At 47.1% G+C, this 21,610-nt stretch overlaps 1 protein-coding gene across 1 annotated transcript in view; it reads right to left on the bottom strand.

Moving 5' to 3' along the window:
• Nucleotides 1-1,259: 1,259 nt before the first annotated feature.
• ADAM9 (ADAM metallopeptidase domain 9) overlaps nt 1,260-21,610 on the bottom strand; it is a 45,820-nt gene continuing 25,469 nt past the window's right edge. The window contains exons 10-22 of the mRNA XM_075910920.2: nt 19,929-20,010; nt 16,255-16,388; nt 13,439-13,610; nt 13,213-13,305; nt 12,459-12,654; nt 11,891-11,996; nt 10,849-11,032; nt 9,767-9,847; nt 6,383-6,488; nt 5,845-5,983; nt 5,339-5,435; nt 3,778-3,908; nt 1,260-2,754 (exon numbers count right to left, since the gene is read on the bottom strand). Coding sequence (XP_075767035.2) covers nt 2,676-2,754; nt 3,778-3,908; nt 5,339-5,435; nt 5,845-5,983; nt 6,383-6,488; nt 9,767-9,847; nt 10,849-11,032; nt 11,891-11,996; nt 12,459-12,654; nt 13,213-13,305; nt 13,439-13,610; nt 16,255-16,388; nt 19,929-20,010 — 1,600 coding nt within the window. The 3' untranslated portion in view covers nt 1,260-2,675. The remainder of the gene's footprint in view (nt 2,755-3,777; nt 3,909-5,338; nt 5,436-5,844; nt 5,984-6,382; nt 6,489-9,766; nt 9,848-10,848; nt 11,033-11,890; nt 11,997-12,458; nt 12,655-13,212; nt 13,306-13,438; nt 13,611-16,254; nt 16,389-19,928; nt 20,011-21,610) is intronic.

Consider the following 21,610-nt stretch of genomic DNA (forward strand, 5'->3'; position numbering starts at 1 on the left):
GCCCGGGGAGCGCTTCACACCCCCAGAGCCCCCCCCCCGTGGGGCCCGGCCCCGCCAGGCGCCTCCGCCCGCCCGCCCCGCGGGGGGGTTTCTACGCTCCGGCCCAAGGCTCACTCCAGCGAGCGCCGCAGCCCCAACTGAGCAGGAAAATAGCCCCGGGGAAAGACCGAATTCAGATCCCCCCCACGCTGAGGCTGTCTACACTGGCCGCTTCTTGCACAAGAACATCGTGCCAAAGGGTCTTGTGCAAGGAGTCTTGCACAAGAACACATCCACACTGCCATGTGCGAGCTGTGCTTTTGCGCAAGAGCGCCCATGGCAGCATGGACGCTCTCTTGCGCAAGAAATCCCTGCCGGGAGTCCACACTGCCCTCTTGCGCAACAGCTCCTGCCCAAGAGGGCTTACACCTGTTAAAAAAAGTGTAGCTCTTGCACAAGAAGCCCTCTCTTACCACACCGTTGTGTAAATTTCCTTGCGCAAGAACAGGCGGGCAGTGTGGACGCTCTGCGGATTCTTGCGTAAGAACGGCCGTACTTGCGCGAGAAGTCTCGAGTGTAGACACAGCTCTCAGGTATGTCCAAACTGCAAGCTTCTTTTGAAAGCGCATCCGCACCTCAAACCTGTATCAAAAAAGCAATCTGCTTTTTCAAAAGAGTGTCTAGACTCCATGCTCTCTCCAGAGAATGGCCACCAGGACACCTGTGCTTTTTTCGATTGCCTCTTCTTTCAAAAAATGGCCCTGTTCTGCATCCACACATGCCTTTTTTTCAAAAGCGCTCTTTCAAAAAAAGGAATTCTTCCTCATAATTTGAGGTTTACCAATGTAAAAAAACGCCTGCATTCTTTCAATTTAATTTAAAAAAAACGCAATTGCAGTTGGATACAGGTGAAGTTTTTTTTGAAATAACAGTGTAGTCTAGATATACCCAGAGTCATTCATGGCATGAGCTGTCTACAAAAGATCTGGAATGCAGTGGTGAAAGTAACTTAACATTTTTCAGGTACCACCGGCTCTTTCATTGGCTCCCTGCTTGGGTTTTCCCAGAGCTGTACACCTGGGCACACCCCTTTACTTTCACCTCTGCCTGGAAGAAATGTGCCTTATTGAGACAAGTGCTGACTAGCTTGAGATGGGCAACCCCCAATCAGGGAGAAGAGAAATAAGCAAGTGAGAATCCTAAAAACAAACAACCCACCTGGTAATGTATTTTGATGGAGTTGTACATATTTTAATAGTATTTAACTCTTATTCTCTAAGTTTATGGGGAACCACAGTAGTTCAAGTATTTTATTATTACAAATGCAAACTTTATATATATTTATATAAGTATATATACACAGATTTTTTTTTGGCAAATACAGGGAAATTTACAAAACAAGTTTGTGCTAAGCGGCTAAGACAAAATGAGAAAGCTTAGCATTATTTGTGACTCATTGTTTCACCTTCTATCATTTGTGTAAAAGACACACCGTCATGGCAGTCTTGCATCTACCATACTGCATCAACATAATCTAGTGAAATATAATCCAATAATCCAACTTCACCTTGGTTAATATACCTTAATTGACATCCAAGAGCATCTTTGTTCAGATACAGATTTAAATCGGATTTTAAAAATAACATGCTTTAGCCAGTCTCAACCTCCTGACTGATACTAAAATCGAAGTTTGAAAAGTAGGCGAAAATTCCATACATTGGGGTCAGCAGGGTGTGAGGGTTTAAAGTGCTCAAAAAATTCTCAAAGGGTCTACATAAACAATATGCATCATTCCTCTTAAAATTTTACAATGTCTCTTGCTGTCATAGTGTCTATAAATTAAAACTCAAGAGCACTCCCCTTTCTAAAACAAGAAAAGGCTACAATTTTCCGTACCTTCATTTTAATATCCCATTTAGCATATTAGTGGTAAATTAGTAGAGATTTCTGGTCTAGCTACTTAAAATTGTGTATTTAAAAAAACCATTTAAATTAACTGCCCTAGTATCCTTTATTGTCTATAGCTTAGTGACAGTCAGCATGAAGTTAAGATTTTCTTGGTTGTTTAAAAAGTGTGTTTATATTAAACACACCAGTAAAAACATATTCACAAACGAGTTCACAGGATATTTCCTCTTCCTTTCAAAGTATACCGACATCTTTTTTCACTTATATCCTTAGCTGTCCAGACAAAACAAGAACATGTAAATGATAGTTTTGTTAAATCGAGTGACATGATTTTCATCGTTCCATTTTTAACGCTTGCATGGGTAACCGAGTTTTTTTTACACTTCATTGTACATACAGAAAGACAATAAACCACATGGAATACTTAATGATTGTGTCTCCTCATAAGTTGGGGGAAAACAAAAAGTAACTCCCAAGTGCTGTACTATAAAGATTATTTTACTGCCAACTGATCCACTTCCAACTGGATAGTCCAACTTCAGTTTGCAAAGCCGCAATGCTCACACATGGAGCTAAGAACGGACGGAGTGTCCCGTTCCTGTAGCTTTGGTCGAGGTATCTTTGATTTATTAATCTTACATTCCTTGCGTTTCTATCTCATTTTCCATACCCCATACTGCAGAAAGCTGGCTTTGTGGGATATCATAGGACACTTGATGCAAGACGAACAAACAGAATTTCAGCTTCATTTCAGTGAACAGGTCAGTATGTGAGAGAGAAACTAAAAGCTACTTGGGAGGTAAAGGTGCAGGTCGAGAAGGAAAATAGTGTCCCTGAGGTACGTTTTTCTGTTGTGGTGGAGGTGGCCTGTAAGTGGAACAAAGATGATTACATGCATTATATGCATATAGAGAATGTTCTTTCATCTTCCTGCTCTCTGTTAGTCACGTTTTTGATGGTCTCTCCCTAGCACTCCTTCCCAAAACCACCTCAACACGAATGACTCCCCTCTAACTCTGTCTCTGCGCAAGCTTTTCTCTTCTATACCATACGACGCCCCTAACATTTCCTGGGTCACACAGCCTTTCCTAATTAGGTATCTTGGAATGAAATATTCCTGTACCCAAACCAATTTAAAACACAAATTACTACATATGCGTGTCGGTCTGTTTTATTATCGCCTGAAGGACACAGGCATAAACACTTAAACCAAAACAGAAGTTTGATTTATTGTTTTAGAATGAAACTAAGGAGAAAGATAAACCTGGATGTTCAACTTTGATAGAAAGCACTCTCACTTTTTGTAATAACGTAACCACCATTGAGCGTACGTGTAGATTACATGCCTCTGTCGCCAGAGGCATGTAGATTAGACTACCTGGCATAGGAAAATGAAGCGGCGATTTAAATAATCGCCGCTTAATTTAAATTTAAATGGCTGCCGCGCTGAGCTGATCAGCTGTTTGTCGGCTCAGCTTGGTAGTCTGGACGCTCCGCGGTCGACATCAAAGGCATTTGTCGACCTCCCAGGTAAACCTCATCCCAGGATATGCCTATGCCAGGTAGTCTAATCTACGTGCCTGGCGCCAGAGGCATGTAGTCTAGATGTACCCTAAGAGTGAGAGAGGTGTCACCAGAGAAGATACAGGTTTTATACATTTCATTACACGCCCCTCTCTTCATGATGAATCTTTCAGTCACATGTGTATTATTTGGAGTACGCATGATTGATAAGGAAGAAAAACCATTCCACCCATGAGCACAAAGACAGATTTAGCAGAATAACAAGCTACATGTTTCCCAAACTGTGCTCTCAAGTTCTCAGCTTTGCATTTGCCCTGGCATGTGTTATAAAGCATTTTCCCTAGTAGCAAAATGGTCACCACAGACCTTGCAGGCATCTTATACTGTTGCTGCTCCTGGGATGGCTGAGGATAATTGTAAGGCTGGTGATAAACCGGCTGCTGCTGGTGGTGGTGAACTGCATAAGATGGCACGGTGCTTCTGTTTGCTGGCACATCCTGTGAGGAAATAAAGAGCATCATCAGATAGTCAAAAAAAAATCACAAGAGCAGGAAATGGAAGAAGATTTGCTTCTTCAGCCATTTCAGTGGAATGTGGGGCCGCTCACTAGCAGATCTATGGGGCATAGGGGATCGGGGGCTGCTATTTCATGCTCATCAGCTAAATAACATGATGTCAGTTATAGAGAGCTTGAAAGTGATGGAAACAGAGAGGACTGTACTTTGGAAACAGAGACTGCTGCTCCAGAATATGTGGCTCTCCCGCCAAGAGACAGACCATGACCACCCTGGGTAGGTCATTTAGCAGAGCTTTGATTTACCCCTCTCTGAAATAGAGACAATGCAGAAGGGTGAAGTGACCCATTCAGGCTGCCACATGCTCTTGATCCGCACTCTTGCATTTCCAAACTACAGTTCTCCCTCAACTGCTTGTGGTTTCAGAGAAGGCACCTCCAGCTGGTTATCAAAGAGAGTTAAAGCAACATAACACGTAAGAGTCCTGTTCTCCCTCCCTTACGTTTAACTACTAAGAAGCTAAGAAAATCATCCATTTGCGCACTGGCAACATCCCAGTAACTAACTATTTTAGATAGTTACTGCATTCGACTTGTAGCAGGCCTATTGATGGCCATTACAAAACGGCAAAGGCTGACATGCTCCATAAAGCCTACGACCTGAAAAACGTGTAATGGATAAAACTAAAGCCCCTAACCTGAGTCCATCCCACCGCCCCAACTGACTTTTCCTTTGTATAAAATAAAAGCCTCCTGATTAGAATAATCTTATTTCCTAGCCACAGTCGGATGGGGTGTGTCGCAGAAAGGGGGAATCACTATCTTTTGATTTAAGTCTTGCAGTCTCACCTTGAATAGTCTGGCACAGTTAGGGGTAGAAATACATTACACGTCAGTAGGAAAATCTAGAGAAGATGTTAGTATGTACCATCTAGATTTTCAAGTATTTTGAGACGGTAGGCTCTCCGTTGTACTTCCTGTACTGGTATTTTTACTGTGACTTCACAATATCAACACTACACTATACTTGGAATTACATATTTTCCTCTTTGAAAACTTTTGGGCCTTAGATGACATCTTTCTCATTGATATTGGTTCTTTAAATAGCACCGTAGGAGTACATCCTCCATAGCCTACACATAACGTATAGGCTTTTACTGTAAAATATTCGCAAGTGTAGTCATTAGTGTTTCTTACAGCGCACACATTGCCCAACGGAAGGAGAAGAGAAGAGAAATGAGATCATTTTGCTTTACAAAGTCCAAAAGGAAAACTACACCACCCACCAACAATAGGCAGGGAGTAGGTTTTGGAGTCCTTTTTGCTTTTATTATCCCTTTATTTCAAATGATTTTCAAAACAAACAGTAATTGCTCTCCAAGACTGACGGGAGAAAAAGCAAGTGTCAGGTACCTTGGGCACGCTCCTTGACGTATAGGGCTTATTCTGCAGGAAGCTTCCTGGATCTGTCTCTGTGCACGGCGCTGGAGTTGGCACACTTGTATGTGATCTGGAATTAGATATGTATTGACCACATTGACTGGACAAGCATCTTATAATTCAGCAGGATTATCATCACATTATGCCACTTCTTATAAACACCTGCCGGCTGGATTTAAGTGTGTGTTAAAAATTGTTATTTTGTTTCCTAAATTTGTTAGTAAAACGTGTCACTCTTTAAGGTGCATATGTCCAGATACAGTGTGAGCCTCTCTACCAAGGAATGGGTAAGTAATGTCCCTTCGTCCCAAGGAAAAAGACAAAACAAACAACACTAAAAGGAATGGCATGAGGTCCCCTGCCTTTATACTGTGTGATCTCCATTTTACATCTCAGGACTGCTGACACTTGATTCTTGGGAACCAGCTTCTGCGGAGGAGGCTGTGGTCAATAGGTTAAGGGGCGGGAAACCTCCTTACCGATGGCAGCGTGAGACCGTTCTCCTGAAGCACTGCACCAGTGCGTTTCTCTTTGCAAACGCCACGACTGCAACTAAAAGGAGCGGGAGAACCAGGAAAAAGAAAACCAGCAACCCATCTCTCAAGGAGGTGTCTTTGTCTGGTGGGGAGAAAGAAAACCCGCGTGAGTTGTCATAGTACCCCCATCACCAGGCATTGCAATAGCACTGGGTTCTACTCTTTTCCTCCCTTCTGTCGAGAAGAAAAGCGAAAGTCGAGTGCAATTGCCTGGGGCAGACCCAGAGCTTCACTTCTTGGTGGCCACTTCAAAAGGGACAGTGTGTCAAAGAAGAGTCAAGTGTCTGTTCTCCAATATCTGGAGCTGAAGTGCTGGGGCTGGAAAGAAAACTCAGCGCAGCTCCAACCCCCAGCACTTCCGCCAGGCCCACTTCCCAGGACAGCCAGACAAGCAGCCGCTGTATTTGCAGACTCTGTCCAAACGGCACCAACAGCGAGAAGGGCCGGCTGGCCGCCCTGAAGTGGCCTTGTCATCACTCACCGTTGTACGGGGGTCCACTGTCTACGCTTCCTCCGTATCCTTTGGTTTCACAGTAGGGAGGGGCCCAATGGGAGTCGCAGTGACAGTTCTTGTTGCTGTTGCACACCTTTAAATCACACACACCAAAAGAAGAACACCCCCGTATTACTGCCGCTGCCACTGCGCATAGGAGCACTCCACCTGCAGCACCAACCGATCAGCACAATGGTCCCTGCGAGTTCCTAACACACCCAAAACCTGGGCGCAGCATCTCACCCAGCTGGTGGTCTCATCAGAGGCCTTAGGAAGGGATCTTCCCTACTTCTTCTCCTCCTCCCATCCCTTTCTGAAATCCCTAGACTTGGCAGCTGATGGTCCAGAGCTGGGCCGCATCTGGCCAGCAGGTATATACTAGGTGACTCCTGTCGATGCACGGAGAGCGAGAATGGGGGTCTGATGGCCAGACTGGGAGCACATCAGCTGCTCCCTGAGGTGTCTATGAAGCCAGACCCTGAGGGACCGCCAGGTTTGAAATGGAAATGGAGGGCAATGATGGGGATTAGGGGAATTCTCCAAAACCATATCAACACAGCTCGTGAAATCTCTCATTGGGAAGATTCAGAGACAAGGCCCCCCCCAGGATACGAAGCCTGGATCTTAGACATGCTATGAACCCCAAACGTTAGGGTCGGGAAGGGGACAATGAAGATGGAAAGGGGAAAAAAACCCTGGACTCCAGAACACTCGCTAGCTACTAAACATTAAAACTCACGGAGAGAAAAAATCTATTTACATGGTGGAAGCAAACATTTGTGCAGGAACCCTGGAGAAGCTGCAAACTCCGAGGAGTTCAGCTCCAGACCACGAGCAGGGGCATTCCCTAACCCCCTTGATTCAGAGCTCGAGACAGCAGAGGCGCTGAGCCATGCACACTGCTGGGGCAAAGAGTCTGCTCTCAGTTGCAGAGTGCATGTGCGCTACACACAGGGACCATCACTTGGAGAGGAGCTAGGACTTCATTTCTATGCGGAGCACCTAGAGTCTTTGCCCACAACCTGCTCCACATGATCTAAAAACCAGAGCAGGCATACGGACTGAGAGCTGCCTTTGGTGCAGGAGTAGGTCATGCAATGCTCCCACACTAAGGGTATGTCTAGACTACATGGCTCCGTCGACTTACATCATTTCATGAGGCATACCGGTACGGTTGACAAAGGCTTCCCTTGTCGACCACGTCGCGTCCAGACTGCCCCGCTGTGCCGCCAAACAGCTGATCAGCACAGCGCGGCGGCCATTTTGATGTGAATGAAGCGGCAATTATTTAAATCACCGCTTCATTTTCCTATGTCTAGTAAACTCATTTACATGGCTCCGTCGACGGAGCCATGTAGTCTAGACATACCCCTTGACTGTCATTCAGCAGCAAATGCTACAGTAGCAAAGGAAGGTTGGAGATAAATGCCCACGTTATAAGCACATTGTATCGGTTTCCCATACTTTTGCAAAGCACGGGGACGTTATTTGCTGACAGGCCAACGTTTCTATTAATCCAGCTCCAGGAAGTCATAAAAAATAAACGTAGGAAGCGGGAGTGACGAAACCAACCCCCCAAACTGTTAAAGAGAGCTGCAGAATAATCGGAGATTGTAATTGTTAAAGCTCAGTGATTAAATATATTCAACTTTAAGTAGCCTTAAACACATGGGTCAGTCGGGAAGCTGCCACCTTGAGTCTAATTAAATACAGAAGGACTGAAAAAGCAGAAACAGGTGGAATGTATGAACAAGAAGAAAAGTTTAATTTTAAAAGAACTAAAAATCCCCAAACCGCTGCCCTTCACGCACGTTAGCCCCTGTGACAGCGACCCAGCTCAGAACTTCCCTTCTGACCATGAGGAAGTCCCTACTTCCCAACCCTTTCCGACCAGTTCTGCATTCACATGCCTATTCTGAACCGGAGACCTGCCCTTCCACCAGCTTCTACTTCAACGACCTGTGGCGAGGTTATGTAGTTACGTGGCTAGTGCAAGAGGGGCAGGCGTTGCTAGAAAACGTTTTAAAATTTTGTTGTAATACTCATTTTTATACCGAGATTCAGTTGTGTTCGGGAAGTGAGTATCTAAAGTGCAACAATTAGTCTCTGAGGTTTTCTCAGATTTTTAAAGCCAAACGGGACCAGTGTGATCACCTAGTCTGACTGTGTATATAAAACATGCCAGAGAATTTCACCCCGTAATTCTTCCATCTAGCCCACTAACTTGTGGGTGAGCTCAAGCATTTTTAAAAACCAAGACTAAGCATCGTTCCAAAAGATTTCACAGGCTGGATAATCCATCATGCCTCTTCGGAAGTTATTCCAATGGTTAATTACCCTCATTGTTAACATTTTGCATCTTATTTTCCTTCAGTGTCTCTCCACAACAGTAATCAAATTATGCTGGCCAGACTCGGTTTGAAACCTGTTTAAACACTGTTTTGCCTGCCAAGTATAAATAACCATACAGCTCTGTTTTATAAATGTTGTTGTAAACAAAATCATTTCTGCATTAGGCAGTCTGGAAACAATTGTTTAAAAAAACCATTTTTGTACACACAAGGCTTGTTTTACCCTAGCCAGACAAAACATTGTCCAAAAGCAGTTTTTAAAACCTGTTCAACTCACATAATTTAATAGCCAGTAAGGATGGAACATTAAAGTGACTTTCATGGTAACCACACAAAAGCAACTTTTCATAACAAAGCCCCTCCTGTAGGGAAGTGTTTCTCAACCAGCGGTACGAGTACCCTTAGGGGTATTTGAGAGAAGCCTGGGGGGTACGCCAACACAACTGAAATTTGGAGAAAACGGAATTTTTGTTTTACGTTTTACAACATTTTATTATTTTTACACCCAAAAATGTCATCGCTGCCCGGCTACGAATACGTTTTGTAAACAAATGTGTTGCAAAGGTAGAAAAAAATTGTGTGTGTCTGAAACTGTAGGTACTAGGGGTACTTATAATTTGTTTTTAAAGGGGTACTTTATAAAAAAAGGTTGAGAAACACTGATCTAGGACAGTCAAACAAAGAGCAGTGTATCTGTACTAAACAGCTTTCTGTTAGTAACGTCTTTAGGCAGATATCAGTGAAAGGTTCTGTGACATTAGAACAACTAATTATTAAATAGAAACTGCTTGGCTCAATATGGGGTGAATGAATATTCCATAAAAGTCAGACTAGATGATCTTGTGATCTGTTCACACCTTTCAAAATCTACCAATCTGAGCTTTCTTACTGAAGAGCAAGCCACGAAAACGATACTGCCCCGTATGAGACGAACCCAAGAAACACTGCAGGACTTTCAGAAAGGAGCACTCCGACCGTGCTGGACCAGAATAGAAAGACAGCAAGTTTCTGCATGACTTACCCCGTGTCTGTGGCATTTTTTCTTCACATCACAGTCATAGTTCAGGACCGAGACACTTACACACTGGAAGTGCCTACAGATCTAAGGAAGTAAAAAGACAAGAGTAGCCCCAATCCAAATACGATGGTTTTGGACTAATATGATCACATCCACCCTCCCTCCCTTTCCATTCTCCAACATCTGTTTTACCTGGACTCTTGCTCAGTAGGCAATTCGCTGCCTGCACTATTCCCACGCTAGCTTCGATTGGCACTGCTCAGCAAACTCCACCCACTTAGGCCACGCCTCCACTTACTGGAGGATCGACACTCTGGGATCGATCTTCCGGGGTTTGATTTAGTGGGGCTAGTAAAGACCTGCTAAATCCAATGCTGAGAGTTCCCCCATTTGTGTCGGTACTCCTCGCTGTCATGAGGAGTAAGGGAAATCGATGGGAGAGTTTCTCCCATTGACCTCCCGCTGTGGAGATGGTGCCAAGCTTGGCTTAACATACATCACCTCCAGCTATAAACAACATAGCTGGAGCTGCGAACCTTAAGCCGACCTTCTGGGCATAGCACAGACCTGACCTTAGAGAATGCGCACTCTCCTCTCATCCTGGAAGCTTTAATTCTGTTTGCTATAATAAACGTGATGCAAATAAGTGGCATTTTCTTCTAAAGTCCTTCTGACAAGGTCTCAATACAGAGCAGTACAGGTTCTCTAGTCCGGCACTCTTGGCACCTGACCGGTGCCGAACCAGAGAATTTGCCAGACGATGGGAGGTCAATATCATCTAGCAACATGACCAACACTGCCGCTGCTTGCTGGGCTCTTGGAGGACACTAAGGGGTAGGTTAGGGCTAAATAATCCTAGAATACTCCAGGAGCTGACAGAAGAGGTAGCTGAGCCTTTAGCTATCATCTTTGGAGACAGGCAAGTCATGGATTGTGAAGTTTTGTATTACTTGCATGCACCAACATTAACGTGCATTAATATGAATGTGTATGCATGCAAACAAGGAGCTGTCTATCAAAGTCTAACAACCCTTTTAGTTTTTATCCTAGGAATATTTTAAAGTTATTAATTTGTTACTGCTTACTTTTCCAGCATCACATTTTGTGCCTTCATTCACCATTCCAGGATCTGGAACATCTGATCCGAGCTTGAAATCCACACCCCAGCATGTAGTGCCTTTGATGGGGGTTTGAATTATTGCCGGTTCAATCCCAAAAACAGGCATGGTTTTCACATTCTCACACTGTAGCTTCCCACACATGGCGTTCCTATGACAGTATGACATAGGGGTCGTTATGGTTCTGGTGTTCAATTCATACAAAAGAAAGGATCAACCTGCATTTGGCTTTCTGGCCTTCATTTCCTAATGGAGGATTATTAAAAACTAGATGAGACACGCTCCTACATACTAACATCATGCTGACGTAAAAAGCAGAACAAGAGTGAATGGAGCATCATTCTAAAACCATAACAAGGACATTGATTCATCCCTGTTGTTGGCAAAAATTTGTGATCCTCAAGCAAAAGCAAATATACCCCTGCACCACCTTTATCTCTAGGCTAAGAATGAATCAATAACAAAGAACTAGAGCAAACTCTCTCATCATAAGCCAAATCTCAAATACACTCGGGCAATGTGGGGGGAGTGAAAGAGTGTGTCTACCTGACACCATTATGCCTCATGCTGAGGGTAGTAAAAAGCAAAAGAACAATAAAATGCATGTTCTTCTTTTCCAAGATGCCTCTTTTTATACATGAATTGATCAAACTGTACAAGAATTGTTTGAAAAGGCATGCCGATCTAGATAAAGACAAACAGTGCAATCGAGCTATAAAGCAATTTGGAATATTTTGTACGCTTATGTACTTGTTAACCTAAGCTCCAAGAGCCCCGATTCAAAATCTAAGGCTGTAAAAGAACTTTTCTAAGCTCCTCTGTGTTGGTTTCTGAGTGACACACGGCACCAGTGAAGGGAGACCGTGGGGCGGGGGGCCCTAAGACAATGGCTATTGCAAAGTTGCGCTATGCATAAAGGTTTGACAGTGGAAGCATCTGCCTGTGGATTTTTAGCGACTTTCTGAATGGCACCCGTTTTGCGTTCCCTCCCTCGCCAGACCCGCCTTACCAGCTGGAACACTTTTTGTAGTCATGGCCATGGTACCCACAGTTGCCAAACCTGTCACCTTTGGAATTCACTTCAGCAAAACAAATGTTCGGGGCAGCCTTTGCTCCTGCAAGGACAGAGGGAGAGCGAGGTCAGCACACCGAGAGCTAGAGACACGTCTTGCACTGCGAGCACGTGTCTTTGTGGTCCCAGAACTCGACCAAAATACACAAATGGGATAAAACGGTTCCACTAGAGAGGGTCCAAGCTAACAGCACAGACAAAATACAGTCACTTAGAAAGAAATACTATTCACTGGACATTAAGTCTTGATCAACAGATTGAGCCCTGTAATAGAATCTGACAGATGAACGCATCATAGCAAGGAAATTAGCAGTACTCGAGTCCCTAACACAGCATGAATTTTATGAGACAATGACGTGTCATAAATACCAGAAATAGTTTAAAATCCTTTGCCAATTCTGGCTAGTCTTTTCTTGCAGACTAAAAACCCCCCTAAAATCCACATTCATTAAACAAACTGGTTGTTTTTGCTCTCTTTGCCACAGCCCTCCAAACCGTTCCTTACTTGAGCCGAAGATCGCCTGGCACTGTGAGTCATAGTACTGGCAAACCCCGTTGTAGCAATAGGCTTCATCATTCTGGCAGGGGTGCCCGTTCTGAACAGTGACGTCCTGCTGACAAAACTGGGAAGTCCCGTTGCAATACTCAGCGAGATCACATTCATTGGTACTTGCCCGGCACACAGTGCCGCCTGGCAGGAACTGGGAAGGGAGGAAAAATTAAAACCCAAGAGAAGATGTAAAAAGCCATTCAGAGAGTAGGGAAGTGACAGTGTAATCGTGCACATGGTTAACCGATGAGCCTGGGCTCACTGGTTAACATTGACAATTACATGCAGGTTCCGTGTGCCTGCCATTCCACGCTGCTGCCTCTGATACAGTGGCAGCCGGGCAAAGATGGGGAGGCAGGTGGGAGCAGGTACTCGTGGCTTGCTCCCCTCGCACACGGGCTCCCGGGGAGCCAACGGCCACCCCGCATGTAACCACTGAAATCTTCAATGGTTACTTAATTACACACATTTTCACATCCTTAACAGTAATACAGATTCTGCAAATGATCCAAGAAAGGCGTAACCGACGGAACATGGACTTTGCTGAAGTAACTCTTTTGTGCTGGACACATGCAATAGGTTCCCGGTTCAGCACAGACCCCTTCTTTCCTGGACCCACTAATCCAGCCCCGCACTCCTTTGTAATCTCAGTGGGCGGAGAATGTTTTAAGACACGAGATTCTTCCCACAGCATCCTGGGGTCTCTTACCCGACACTTTTTACAGCAGTCGCCATACGCACATTCAGCCCCTGCTCGGAGTTTACAAGTACCTGATTCACAGCAAGGATCGCTTTCACATTCCTGTAAATTGAAGCCGGAAGCGTGAGTCAGTGAGCGATAAAGCAGCATAGCCGCATGCCTGCACAAACGCCGGCAGGCTACATTTAACATGGAGTTATGTGAGCAACATTGGTGAATCGTCCTGCTTACTAACCTTTGGTGAACCACAATCACACTCCTCCCCAGCATCCACCAACTTGTTGCCACAATACGGGATGCTATAGGTCTCATCTGGGTTGGGAACATTGAGCAGACAGCTGCCACCTTTGTTCAGAGTTAACTTCTCAAAGTCTTCTAAACTGCAACTGCTGAAGTTTCTGGATCCTCTGTGACAGAAAACATTGGCAATTTCTTACACCAGGTCCACTAATGAGTTCTTCTTGGCCAGGGTTAACATGATCTTCAATCAGGTAACCTAGGTGGTTTGTGCTTTCTAACGTGGACAAGTACTGAGTTGCTGAGTAGACTGGTAATCAGCTAGTGAGCCTTGCATCTGACAAAGGTTTTTACCCATGAAAGCTTATGCCCAAATACATCTGTTAGGCTTTGAGGTGCCACAGGACTCCTTGGTTGCTTTTAAGGACAATATATTTAGATACTCTGAATGCAGAATGAGACACAAGTCTTTCTGCTACATTCATAAAGCAAAAATCTTTATGTGAAAGACCACTGGCCGTCCCTAAATGGAAAATTTGAACTGCCCCACGAGTTCACCTATATAACCTCCTGATGACACAATAACCAAGGGTATGTCTACACTACAACGTTAATTCGAACTAACTTAGTTCGAATTAGTTAATTCGAACTAAGCTAATTCGAATTAACGGATCCAGACTAAAAAACTAGTTCGAATTAGCGTTTTGCTAATTTGAACTAGCATGTCCACATTAAGTGGACCCTGAACAGGGCTTAAGGCTGGCCGGAAGCAGTGCCGGCAGGGCATCAGAGAAGAACTTAGAGCGTGGAGATGCTTTCTCAGGCTAGCCGAGGGCTGTGCTTAAAGGGTCCCGACCCCCACCCCGGACAGACAGTTCTCAGGGGTGCCCCGCTTGCAAAGCAGTCCTGGCTTGGATTGCCCGGACTACCCACACTGGGCACATCACACCACTCGGCCATCAGCCCGGCTGCACTTGCTGCAGGCTGCCATCTGGGGAGAGGGGGCAACTGGGGGGCTGCAGGAGAGCTTCCACCCCCAGAAGCCCGCAGAGCCAGCCCAGTCTTCCCCATCAGGGGCTCGTGCCCCATTCCTCCCTCACCTCCTTCCACTTACCCTTCCCTAGCCCCTCTTCTTGATGTACAAAATAAAGATAACGTGTCTTCCAAAATGGAATCTGTCTTTATTGAACAAAACTGGGGGAGACTGGGAAAAGGAGGTGGGAGAGGGGAAGAGAGAGGCTGGGAGAGGGGAGGGCAACTAAAATGATCAGGGGTTGGGAACAGGTCCCATATGAAGAGAGGCTAAAGAGACTGGGACTTTTCAGCTTAGAAAAGAGGAGACGGAGGGGGGACAGGATAGAGGTCTCTAAAAGCATGAGTGGGGTGGAGAGGGTGCATACAGAAAAGTTCTTCATTAGTTCCCATAAAGAAGGACTAGAGGACACCAAAGGAAAGGAATGGGTAGCGGGCTTCAAAGTAGTAACAGAAAGTTGTTCTTCACAAAGCAAAGAGTCAACCTGTGGAACTCCTTGCTGCAGGAGGCTGTGAAGGCTACAACTAGAACAGAGTTTAAAGGGAAGTGAGATCAAGTCATGGAGGTTGGGTCCATGGAGTGGTATTAGCCAGGGGGCAGGAGTGGTGTCCCTGCCCGAAGTTTGTGGAAGGCTGGAGAGGGATGGCACGAGACAAATGGCTTGGTCACTGTCTTCGGTCCATTCCCTCCAGGGTCCCTAGGGTTGGCCGCTGTCGGCAGACAGGCTACTGGGCTAGATAGACCTTTGGTCTGACCCAGGATGGCCATTGTAAGCTCAGGGCTCAGGGTCGGGGGTCTCACTGGACCCCCTTGATTCTCTTGCACACCTGCTCCTGGGTGGCCAGGCTGGCAGCTCTCCTGCCCTAGCCGGCCACTTTCCTGTGCCTAGTGTGGAGGTCGTGGACGAGGTCCACGATGTCTGCACTAGCCCAGGCGGGTGCCCGCCTCTTGCGGTCCCGGGCAAGCTCTCGGGAGCCGCCAGCCTGGTCCCGGGAAGAGGGGGAGGGCTGGGGGACATCGGGTGGGTGGCTCTGTGCCGTGCCAGGTGCAGGGTCTGCTGGCTGGGTGCTGGCATGCTTGCACCTGGCACGGGCACCGTAGCCAGCCCGTGCCCCTTTAAGGGGTCCAGGGCCGGGAGGGGGGCAGAAGAGTTTCCCTGGTGTTGGCCAGAGTGGCCACCAGGGAAACCTGGGGAGGGCTAGCCTCCCACTAGTTCGAATTAAGGGGCTACACACCCCTTAATTCGAACTAGTAAGTTCGAACTAGGCTTAATCCTCGTGGAATCCTAGTGTAGCACCTATCAAAGTTAATTCGAACTAACGTCCGTTCGTTCGAATTAACTTTGTAGTGTAGACATACCCCAACAGAGTCACAATTGGAGAAATAACACAAGGGAAGAGATGCCATTTAAACACAAGACCAGGAGCCAGGAACTCCTGAGTTAAGTCGTCTAATCTTCCTGTTCCCAAACACAAGGATAATCCAGTAGCTATTCCACACTTGCTCTTTTTCGGGACATTTCTTATTCTGCACTAAAAGTGCTTTTGTACAGTTGATCTGAGTCCATTGTAGGTGGACACTGTGGTTTATTCTGTATTAGCTTCACATGTAGATTGCCCCAAATGTTTGCTTCCTCCTACGCGTGTCGCTACAATCAATTAGCTGTTTGCAAGAATGCTTTGAATAGTAACAGCGTCCTATAAATGCTAAATACAAAGACTATTTCTTTGTTCATCGTCTATGGACATACCCTTCACTTGGTATAGAGGAAAGTTACTTACGATGCTCCAGAGTTCATGATGCAGTTTGCTGCACCACAGTGACAAACCCTTTCGTCATCATGATTCATTCCCAGGTTATGACCCAGCTCATGAGCAACAATTGATGCGAACATCTGCACGCTGATTTGTCCAAACTACATAAAACCAAAAGGCAGAGAGTGAATTGCTGTAGAATCTGTACTAGGAAGAAGCCAACGTTCCCCCAGCCCCTTTAGAAATACTAGGCTTAGTCGCTGCATTAACGTGATCTTCAATCAGGCAGTTTATGCTTTCTAACTTGCACGAGTGCTGAGTTGCCGAGTAGATTGGTAAGGCTATCAAGCCTTGAGTCTCTACGTTAGTGGTTCTCCAGGTCTGGTCCAAGATTACTGATGACCTGTGGAGTATCTACTGGCATGTCACATGGTACCGTCTCGCCTCTAAGTCTAGCTGCTAACCAGCGTTCCAGAAGCTAAACTACATTGACGAACTTACTGTCGCTTTTCCACAGACATCATCAGAGATGTCATGTGAACCCACCACAAAACCCTCAAGGGTGTCATGTAGTGTCAACTATAAATCCAGGAGTGACTCCAGTTAGAGCAGGGTTGGGCAAACGGGACTCCGTGGGCCAGATCCGACCCGACAAGCAGGTTGATCCAGCCCACCGAGGCTCTGCAGCTCCCCCGCCCCCAGGCCAATTAGGGCGTGGGGGTGGAGGGAAGCGCACGAAGTTTCCTCTGCCCTGCCAGGAGCACGCGGCACTTAGAAGCACCACATGCTCCTGGCAGGGCGGGAGGAGACAATACGCGCTTCCCCGCCCCCAAGCTCTGATTGGCCTGGGAGCAGAAAGGAGAGCGCACAAAGTCTCCTCCCACCTCCAGGGGTGTGGGCACCTGGGGAAACTCTCTGGGGTGGGGCAAAGTCTTCACGCGCTCCCCCACCCCTAGACCAATCATGGTGTGTGGGTGGGGAAGCATCCCGGCCCCGCCCTTTCTGCTTGAGGGCCCGCCTCTTCCGGTGCAGCCCGGGGTCATTTCAAAAATGTCTGAAGTGGCCCCCAGCAAAAAATGATTGCCCCCCCGAGTGAGACTAAAAACACGTGTGGAATCCATCGGCCACCAGGACTGCGCCGCAGCACAGCTAACACTGCAGAACACGCAGCATTTTTGCTTGCGCCCACGGCATCACACCCACCATGCAGAACTAGCCAGCTGCCTTTTCTTGGAACACACACCTCTCCCTCCACAGTGACCATGCAAGCTGCAAGCGGAGTGTCTCCGTGGCAAACTCTAAATGAGCTCTGGGAATAGACTCCTTGCTCAGATCTGCTGTTGCCGCTGCTTGTGGGGTGGCTGAAAAGCCCCCTCCCCTGCCTATTGCTGGAGCGTCTCACAGTAACGATGCTGGTGAATCTCTGATTTTCACAACAGTGCTACTGAAGTTGCATTGCAGTTTCAGCAATCGCATAGTTGCCTTGCTAAACCCTTGCTCTCTGATTTGGGAATGCCTGTTGTGAGTCCACAGATCATGCGCCAAACTGGGAATGCATTTCCGGAGGCTCACTCGGCACACTAATTTAGCTGGAATACCGGGGCTCAAAGAAGGAAAGCTCTGAACATAACCCAGCCTCTGTCCAGCACAAAACCAGGGTTAAACACGGTTCAGAGTGGGATCCACAGACACTGCTTAGGACCATGGCATGTCTGTTTAAAAATCTTTTACATTTTTTATTAAAGATACAGAATGAAAGAAAAACAGTGAAAGTACTTGAAATGTGACGTATTAAACACGGTGACCATTTGAATCCCATTCCTGTTTCCTCTTCCCTTAAGCTGGGTAAAGTTTTTAGAGACCCTCGTTTGACAGCCTGTCAGAGAGTGTGAAAGAACCGACTGTCCTTGTTGGCGGGAAAGAGAAGTTACTTGAGATGGGCAGGAACGGTCATTGTCGTGGTTGTTGCTGAAGTCCAATCCCGTTCCCCAGACGGCAAAACAAGACACACACACAACGAAGGGAGAGAGAACAGACACACACACAAACACACAACGAAGGGAGAGAGAACAGACACACACACAAACACACAACGAAGGGAGAGAGGGGACACACACACACACACACACACACACACACACAACGAAGGGAGAGAGGGGGGACACACACACACACAACGAAGGGAGAGAGGGGGGACACACACACACACAACGAAGGGAGAGAGAACACACACACACACACAACGAAGGGAGAGAGAACACACACACACACACAACGAAGGGAGAGAGGGGACACACACACACACACACACACCAAAGGGAGAGAGGACACACACACACACACACACAACGAAGGGAGAGAGAACACACACACACACACAACGAAGGGAGAGAGAACGGCAGAGATAGAAAATGCAGTTTCTGGCTTTGGTGTTGTCTGACATTTGCAACTTCCCTGCTGGGAAAACACCAGCCCAGCGCAGTTTCATCAGCCACCCAGAGACCTGGCAAAGGCGGACCGGCCCTGGGCTGTATAGGGCACTGCCTTTGGCTGCCTCCTCCTGGTCACAGGCTTACAAGCGTGCTGACAAACGCAGTCTGGGCAGCGCCGCCAGACTCACCGAAGAGAAGACAGAAGAGACAGACAGGCGAGGAAGGAAGAGAGCACACGGGGGAGGGGTCAGCGACAAACTCACATCTCAGGAGCAGATGAAGGTGGCCAAGTTATCGGGATACTTCGTTCAGACCAGGCCTGCCGACGGGAGGGGGGGACAAAGGGGCCTGTGGTTCCCAGCTGCCGCCCTAGTCCCTTTACACGGCTGTGGGAGCACCGCCCCGGGCAGCTCAGAGGGCCAGCAGGGAGGGGAGGCACGGGCTAAGCAGCGATGGGGAACGGCCCCTTAGCGCCGCCCCCTTCCTGGAGCACGGACCCGCCCCCCCCATGTTGCCCACGGTCCTGGCAATCCTGTCAGCCCCCCTGGTTCTGGCCCAGACTGGTCAGGACATTTTTCGGGTTTAGGAAAAAGGCGTGGGGCCCTTGCACACCGTGGAGTAGGCAGCCATGCTGGCAAAGCTCACTCCTTCCGGCAGCCGGCAAGTGCTAGCCAGCTTTCCCTACGAGCCCCCCTCTCTCGGTGTGTTTTAAGGCCCTCACCAATTAGGTCTAGTTTCTGACACACCAATGTTGGTTAATTGATTTCCAGTCTCATACTGTTTTGTTTCCCAGATAGGACCCTAAGATTTATGTCTGAAGGCCCTTTGGTTTGGGCTGCTTCAGTCTGTCTCTGTCCTGGACCTTAGCCCCACCCACTTTGTTAGTGCAAGTCACCAGAACACTTTCTGAACTTTCCCTTTTTACAGCAGAGCTCGCAGGGAGGGTCCCTCTGTAATCCCGTGGTCACAACTTCCCCTCGCTCCCGCTGACGTCAGCCAGAGATGGGAGCTCTGCCCCCAAGGAAAGAGCCAGGCCTTGATACGCCAGGCTGCCGGCACAGGAATGGCACTGACCACTGCTAGGGTCTTTGAACTACTCCAGGACCTGAGCTGCAGTACGACCACACAGGGAGAATTAAAGGAGGCAGAACGCAGCCGAATTCTCTTGCTACGGTAGGGTGTCAGATCCTTAACGCTCTCCCGCTTCGGCACTGAAGATGCAGAGTTCACATTACAGGTTTATGCAAAGGGGTATTAAAGATATCCTACCACATTAATCCCTCCTGCATGGCTTTTGGAGCACACTGTGCCAACATAGGCCATTCCTGCAGTTCCACCAAACCCCTTCTTCCTAGAGCACATCAGAAAGAAAAAATTAAAGACGCATCAACATCACTGGGCTGAAGGTGCGATAGCCTGTAACACAGTGACCAGCTGGGCAGCAGCTCAGTGCATCCCTCTGGGTCCCGGCTATGGCTTCTGCTTGGCAAGTGTTGTCTCACGGGAAGAACCATGCTAAGCGGGTGTGGCTGGCAGCAATCCCATGCTTCTTCACAGCAGCTTGTTTTCCACAAGTTTAGCCAGTCAATCCCCACTCCGCCCCAACCCAAAACCATAACATACCAACCCTGCTTTTGTCTGGCAATGTGTATGGCAGTGCCTGCTTCCTTAGTCTCGATTAACTTCTCTTTCCTCTGCTTCCCCTTTACATTTTGTTTCTCTAATGTTCTTACAGAAAGTCTGGGTGTAACACTAGAGCATGTACAGGGTTTTACTTTGCATAACAGGCTAGAAGTACAGGGAAGTCTTCACATCCAACTTTACCAATCGTATCAAGCCTTTTTTTTATGTGAAATAAATTTGCTGGAAGGAGCTATCTGCCAAGGTGCCTTCCGACACATTGTAAGTTACCAAGCCCCCATCGTCTGATCTCGCTACAGTATGCTACAGAGCATTTTAATAACAAGAACATCTCATGGGGAGCTTCCAAATATTAAACAAACTCCAGCTTAAGAAAGTGGTGCTAATCCAGGATGCACTTAAAAAACAACAAATAGTCTGGTAGCACTAACAAAACATGGAGATGGGATCAGGTTGAACTTCTCTATCTGGCACTCTCTGGTCGGGAAACATCCGTGGTCCAGCATGATTTTAGTGAGCTGGGTGTCCGGCTTATCATGGGTGTGCCCAAGTTTCCCGCGGTCCCATAAAGTCTGTTCATAGGAATCGGTCCTGGCTCTCAGTGTTCTGTGCTGCTATTTCGCTCCAATTTACTCCTCAATGTTTTCTAAGAGCCCAGCAAGCAGCGGCAGCATTGGGAATGCTGCTAGACTATATCGACTTCCTGTGGTCCAGCAAATTCCCTGGTTCGGCACCGGTCAGGCCCCAACGGTGCCAGACTAGAGAGGTTCAAACGACAGTACAATGATACAAACATGCTAATGACCTGGAGAAACACAAGTTAATTCTACACAGAAAGACTCAAATCACGTGACTAGCTTTGGGATACTGATTACAGAAACAGGTTGTGCTCCATGTGCAACACTCCAGAGCCGTGTGGCCTTCTAGGGAAAAGGCCTAGATCTACAAGTCTGCAATGAACGACGTGGCAAAGGCTTATCTGGGAAGCCACCCCCAGCTGTCAGCTTTTCAGAAGAGATATCAAGCAGCAGTGTGTTGGGAACAACCCAAACATTGTTCTAATTTTAGGAACCTCCCCGCCTGCCAGGAACCAGAGATCTGCCTGCTGGTGGGCACCAGGGAAAGCTTCTGAGAGGTGCAACACGTTGATGCTGAACAGTCATGCTGCCTCTGTAAAGGGCGTGTGCAGTAGGTTGTTCCTGAGTGACCACAGCAAAGTCACTGCCATGGAGTCTCCAGTGAATGTTGCTTTCGTAAGTTATGACTCGTAAGCAAGCTCCCCTGGCAAAGCCCTTTCCTAAGATTAGTTC

This window comes from Pelodiscus sinensis, chromosome 28 (assembly GCF_052426305.1).
Source record: "Pelodiscus sinensis isolate ZL-2025 chromosome 28, ASM5242630v1, whole genome shotgun sequence".
Classification (NCBI taxonomy): Eukaryota; Metazoa; Chordata; order Testudines; family Trionychidae; genus Pelodiscus; species Pelodiscus sinensis.